The sequence below is a fragment of the Plecotus auritus genome (assembly GCF_963455305.1).
Source record: "Plecotus auritus genome assembly, chromosome: 8".
Lineage (NCBI taxonomy): Eukaryota > Metazoa > Chordata > Mammalia > Chiroptera > Vespertilionidae > Plecotus > Plecotus auritus.
The window spans coordinates 65,059,443-65,066,227 of NC_137782.1; the positions used below are offsets into that span (position 1 = coordinate 65,059,443).

Here is a 6,785-nt window from a genome sequence, read left to right on the forward strand (position 1 = left end):
ATCTGGGTCTACGTCTCCAAGGAAACGGACGCAGACTACGGGGTGCCTAGAGGGACTAATCTCGCAGGGCAAAATGTAGCTCTCTACACATTCAACTTGGTTTCAAATATCCCTCAGCTGGCTTCTCCCAACAGCCTAAAAAATTATGTCATATTTTTACTCTCATCAAACCTCCATTACTTCCTTCCCCTTCCTTACTTTTTTTTTTTAAGGGAATGGAAGGGAAGGGAAGGAAGAAAGAAAGGAAGGAACAAATCCTTACTCTTGAATTTGCTTTCTATTTCAAGAAAATCTTGGGATCAGTAAACTCAAAAGTTCACATCACCTTATTTACTCACCTGCTTGCCTCTTTCCTGTGACTGTATAAATTGCCTACTGAGACCAATTCCTACAATTATGCACTGAATCCTATTCTCTCTTACTTTCTCTAAGATATTTCCCCAGCAATTCACCCCATTTTCTCCCATCACTCTTTTCTCTGTATTATTCTCATTGTCATACCAACATATTTTAATTTCTTCTATTGAAAAAAAAGTGGCCGAAACCGGTTTGGCTCAGTGGATAGAGCGTCAGCCTGCGGACTCAAGGGTCCCGGGTTGATTCAGGTCGAGGGCATGTACCTTGGTTGCGGGCACATCCCCACTGGGAGGTGTGCAGGAGGCAGCTGATCGATGTTTCTCTCTCATCGATGTTTCTAGCTCTCTATCCCTCTCCCTTCCTCTCTGTAAAATATCAATAAAATATTAAAGGAAAAAAAAGTGAACATGCCCAGCCAGCATGGCCCAGTGGTTGAGTGTCAATCTATGGCAGGAGGTCATGGTTCAATTCCCAGTCAGGGCATATGCCCCGGTTTCAGGCTCAGTCCTCAGTGTGGGACATGCAGGAGGCAGCCGATCAATGATACTCTTACATCATTGATGTTTCTATCTCTCCTTCTCCCTTCCTCTCTGAAATCAATAAAAATATATTTTTTAAAAAAATTTTTAGCCGAAACCGGTTTGGCTCAGTGGATAGAGCGTCGGCCTGCGGACTCAAGGGTCCCGGGTTCGATTCCGGTCAAGGGCATGTACATTGGTTGCGGGCACATCCCTGGTGGGAGGTGTGCAGGAGGCAGCTGATCGATGTTTCTCTCTCATCAATGTTTCTAGCTCTCTATCCCTCTCCCTTCCTCTCTGTAAAATATCAATAAAATATATTTTTAAAAAAATTTTTTTAAAGTGACCACTTCCATCCAGCTCCCCTCCCATTTCTGCATCACTTCACAGCAAAACTCCTACAGAGGTTTGCCTACTCTGTTTACCATTCCCTTCTGCCTCTTCTGCCAGGCTTTCACTGTCCCCCTCTGGAAACTCCCCTTGTCAATCAATACCACTAGTGACCTCCACTTTGCTAAATCTCCTCTTACCTCATCTTACCTGGACTATGTGCAGCATTTGGTACAATGGGTCACTCCTTCCTTGACACACTTTCTAAACTTGGCATCCAGGAAACCACTCTTTGGAGTTCCTTCCTACCTCCTTTTCTTCTCTTTTGCTGGCCCCTCCTCTTCTCCCTTTTTTACTGGATTGCCCCAGTAATATCTGCTTTCACTCCATGTGCTCCCTTCCAGTCTTATGACTTCAGATCCCATATCTACCCAGATGCTTCCCAGCCTCATATCTTCAGCCTCTTCCCTGAATTCCTGTCACATACAGCCAATTGTCTACTCAATATCTCCATTTGGACACCATTAGGCAACTAGCATGCATTCTCTCCCCAGAAACATTTTCACCCAACTCAAAATGACAGCTCTCCCTGAAGTCATCCTTGACTCATCTTTCATCCCACATCCAAATCTGTCAGCAATACCTTTAAAGTATATCTGGAATCAGGCCACTTACTACTGTCACCCATACATATACCCTGCTTTCCTCTCATGCCTGGACTACAGTCCACTCTTGCCCCACTCCAATTCTCTCTCCACACTCCAGATTTGCTATATATAGCATAAATTTATTTATTTTTTAATATATTTTTATTGATTTCAGAGAGGAAGGAAGAGGAAGAGAGAGAAAGAAACATCAATGATGAGAGAGAATCATCCATCAGCTGCCTCCTGCACGCCCCCCACTGGGGATCAAGCCTGCAACCTAGGCGTGTGCCCTTGACCAGAATCAAACCTGGGACCCTTCAGTCCGCTATCCACCTAGACAAACTGGTTAGGGCTATATAACATAAATTTAAAAATGCATTCCAGCCCTGGCCAGGTAGCTCAGTTGGTTAGAACATTGTCCCAATAAGCCAAGGTTGTGAATGTGTCTTCCTTGTTTGTTCGTTAATCTTCACCTGAGGATATTTTTCCATTGATTTTTAGAGACAATGGAAGGCAGGGGAGAGACAGAGAGAGAGACATCCATGTGAGAGAAACACACCAACTGGGTGCCTCCCGCACGCACCTGACCAGGGCCAGGGATAGAGCCTGCAAACCAGGTATGTGCCCTTGACAGGGATTGAACCCAGGACCCTTCAGTCTTCAGTCCATGGGCTGATGCTCTATCCACTGAGCCAAACCGGCTAGGGCCAAGGTTGAGAGTTTGATCCCTGGTCAGGGCACATATAAGAATCAACCAATGAATGCATGGATGAATGGAACAACAAATCTCTCTCTCTCTCTCTCTCTCTCTCTCTCTCTCTCTCTCTCTCTCTCAAATCAATGCATGAAATATTTAAAAAATAAATAAAATAAAAGTACATTCCAGTTTAAAAAATAATTTGGAGGGAGCAAATAATTTGAAATCACCTAAACTTGAATAGGGGAATGTTACTAAAGAATACTAGGCCAGAGCTCCCCACTTTCTCCCCCTGTTAAAAATCACAGGAAAATGTTTTAAATTGCACTGCACACTATGGTAAACAGAAGAGACTGCTATGGTAAAAGCAATCAGCTGGGTACTCCGGCCATCCAGGATCTTCTTGGCTGCCCCTAGGGCTGAAGGAGTCACTGTCAGGCACCCCCATTTACAAAGCCCACTGGACCACAACTCCAGCTGAGAAGCTCTGTACCACAAACAGTTAAAAAGTAGGAGGTAGCAATATGTGGCAAATCTGGGTGGCTGCCTACCCAACCGCCATCTCCCGGTGCATCTCAGCTTGCTCTTACTCAGATAGGCACTGTCTTTAGAGGAGGCAGGCCCCAGCCCTAGTCCCAGCTCCCTCTCCAGAAGTCATGATTGGTCTGAGCTAGGTTTGGTGGGTCCATTTCTCTTGCCAGTTTTAGGTTTAGTCATAGGCATCTGATAAAAGTCGGGCCAAAGAATAGGGTGAGAAGTCTACTTAGAGACTTTTGGGAAAGATTTTCATCACACTTAAAAAAAAATAGACGTTACAGCCAGGCCAGTGGCTCAGTGGTTGAGCTTCGACCTATGTGTTTGGTCTGGCCTGCGTCGCAGTTGATCCCGATTGGGCGGTGGGGGGACAGGTGATTCTCTCTCATCATTGATGTTTCTCTCTCTCTCCCTCTCCCTTCCTCTCTGAAATAAATTATATATATATTTTTTTAAGAGACATTGCAGAAAAACATTTCCTCATCTGCTACTAGATACTGTCATATCTGTGTGGCATTCCCAGAATTGTGGAACTGTGAGGGGAGGTAACTAAACAGCGGAATGGAAGAGGGGAAAGTGGAGGGGACCTGTTCCTTGATAGCATCATTGAGGCATTAAATTAACCAATCCTGGAAAACCCACTGTGTAATGATCAATGATTCTTATCATTGATGCTTCTCTCTCTCTCTTTCCCTCGCCCTCCCTCTCTGAAATCAATAAAAATATATTTTAAAAAACTTAAAAAAAACAAACCCACATGTTGTCTCCTTGAACTCCCATATCCCTCCTTTGACGGTAGACATTAATATCCCTTTATTGTAGAGGTGCAAATTGAAGCTATGAAAACTGAAGTCATTGGCCCCACGGGACAAGGCTGAGATGTGAAGCACTCGGATTTAAAGGAGGGTCTGTCTCCCTGACTCCACAGTCCACCTTTCCTTTCACTGAAGTGGGGAAGGTCACTGAAGCACCCTGAAATGTACAGATATGCAGAAAAAAGACAAAACTGACAGAAAGGTAATGTGAAACCCATCCCCTCAATCACCCAAATGTTATATTTCCAAAACACCAGTTGAGATAGATGAGAGAGGAATAGATTCTGTCCCGTGCTAACTTTAGCCAGGAATCTGTGTTAAGATTGTTTCCTAGAGAGTCAGATGCAAATAGTCCTTGATCCACAATGTCAGAAACAAAGCGGTTTAATAAATAAATATAAGCCACCTATTTGTAATTAGGAGCTCCCTATTAGCTCTGCCACTAGGCCACATAATTTAACCCCATCTCCGAGCCCCTCTGTCCTGAAAAATGGTAATTGCAGCATTGCTTTGGAAGATTCCATTTGACAAGGCTTGCACTGTGCTTAGAACAGGACTGGGCGCTTCGGCGCTCAATGTATTATAAATTGTTATCATGAGTATGCGGGAGATCTTTTTTTAAAAAAAATGATATTATATAACTTACTTGAAAAAAATTACTATCAAAAAATAAGGACTGATGGATAGAGGGGTAGTGTGATAGAGGTGTAGTGCAGTAAAATTTTCATGCTAGAAAGTTAAAATAGTCAAAAGGCGAAACGTTCGCAGTTAAATTCAACTTTCTGTATGTTTGAAATAATCCAACGTTGAAAAACATCGCATTGTAGTACGCTTCGGGAGGAGGAAGAGCTAAGTTTTGTTTCGTCTGAATGGAAAAGGTATACAAAAAGACGACAAAATGGGCGAGATCCTCGGCTCGTCCCGCCTTGGGGCTGCGGGCCTTCGGTAACGCGGCTTGAATGAAATCATCGAGGGCCGCTTGCGAAACACCAAATCCTCGAGAGCGAGGCCGAGGCTGCCAAACCCTCGCAAGCCAGGGCCGCGCTCCAAGCTCCGGGCCAAGCGGTGCCTGGGGGCGGGGCTGGCGCGCCCGGGGAAGCGCGCTCGGCCGTTACCAGGGCCTGGGGCCGGCGCCGGCCGCCAGGCGCCGCATGTAAATATTTTTGGCGGGGCGGGGAAAAGCAGCATCAAATTTCAAAAAAAAAAAAAAGCATCCAAAACCCACCGCACTGCGCGCGATGGGCGCCCTTTGGCTGCGGGAGCGAGTGGAGGATGCTGGGAAGTAGGTAAAATGGCCACCGGCGGCGGCCCCGAGGAGGAGAGGAAGCGGGGGCGCCCGCAGCTCCTGCCCCCCGCGCGCCCAGCGGCCCGCCCCGAGGAAAAGGAGGGCGGCCGCGAGAAGCTGGGCTGGGCCCAGGTGGTGAAGAACCTGGCCGAGAAGAAGGGTGAGTTCCGCGAGTCGCGGCCGCCGCGGCGCGAGGAGAGCAGCGGCGGCGTGGCTGGCGCGCTCGGCGCCCCTGCGGGCCTAGCAGCGCCGTGCCTCGGCGACTTCCCTCCGGCCAGCCGCGGGGACCCGAAGGGCCGACGGAGAGAGCCGGCCGGCGAGGCGGCGGACCCCCGCAAGAAGAAAGGCGCAGCGGAGGCGGGTAGGAGGAAGAAGGCCGAGGGGGCGGCCATGGCGACCCCCTCCCGGCTTGGCGCGGCCGAGGACCCCGCCGAGGAATCCCCCCAGGACGAGCTGGGAGCGGGGGCGGCGGCGGCGGGATCCGCGGCCGGCCCGAGCAAGGGCCGCTTTCTCGTGCGCATCTGTTTCCAGGGAGACGAGAGCGCCTGCCCCACCCGGGACTTCGTGGTGGGCGCGCTCATCCTGCGCTCCATCGGCATGGAGCCGGGCGACATCTACGCCGTCATCCAGATCCCCGGCAGCCGCGAGTTCGACGTGAGCTTCCGCTCGGCGGAGAAGCTGGCCCTGTTCCTGCGCGTCTACGAGGAGAAGCGCGAGGAGGAGGACTGCTGGGAGAACTTTGTGGTGCTGGGGCGGAGCAAGTCCAGCTTGAAGACGCTCTTCATCCTCTTTCGGAACGAGACCGTGGACGTGGAGGACATCGTGACCTGGCTCAAGCGCCACTGCGATGTGCTGGCCGTGCCGGTGAAAGTGACCGACAGGTTTGGGATCTGGACCGGGGAGTACAAGTGCGAGATCGAGCTGCGCCAGGGGGAGGGCGGTGTCCGGCACCTTCCGGGGGCCTTCTTTCTAGGGGCCGAGCGGGGCTACAGCTGGTACAAGGGGCAGCCCAAGACGTGCTTTAAATGTGGTTCCCGGACCCACTTGAGCGGCAGCTGCACGCAGGACAGGTGCTTCAGGTGCGGGGAGGAGGGGCACCTGAGCCCTTATTGCCGAAAGGGCATCGTGTGCAACCTCTGTGGCAAGCGAGGGCACGCCTTTGCTCAGTGTCCCAAAGCAGTTCACAATTCCGTGGCACCTCCGCTGCCCGGTGCTGCTGGGCACTGAACACCCGCCTGCCTGCCAGAGTGAATACAGAGCCAGTTTACCCCTCTTAAGTGCCAAAACTTTTTGAAACCATTTTCTATCGTGTTTGAAAGAGATCTTTTTAAACAAGAGATATCTCTCTCTGCCTTCTTAAACCGAGTTTACTCCATTTCAGCCTTTTCCGAATTGGTGACTGTCATTAGTAATGACTACCGACAACTGTTAGTGTGCAGATATGTCGCCAGTCCCTCTATTGAATTTTGTTTATGTTTTTTTGTAATTGGGGGAGGGGAGGTTTGTACTTGTTAACTCCCTATGCCTTGTCTTCTCCCCGAATTTTCACCCTTTGGGCTGCCTTGCTCATCTTGATGTCCCAGCACTAAGTGCAGGGCCCAG

The 6,785-nt window shown here is 49.4% G+C and overlaps 1 protein-coding gene across 1 annotated transcript; it reads left to right on the plus strand.

Annotated features, from left to right (window-relative positions):
* Positions 1 to 5,189: 5,189 nt before the first annotated feature.
* Positions 5,190 to 6,410, plus strand: ZCCHC3 (zinc finger CCHC-type containing 3; the record flags this gene model as incomplete). Its single annotated transcript, XM_080684906.1, has 1 exon — positions 5,190 to 6,410. The coding sequence occupies one exon, from the start codon at positions 5,190 to 5,192 to the stop codon at positions 6,408 to 6,410; it is 1,221 nt and encodes a 406-aa protein (XP_080541032.1).
* Between the last annotated feature and the right edge of the window lie 375 nt (positions 6,411 to 6,785).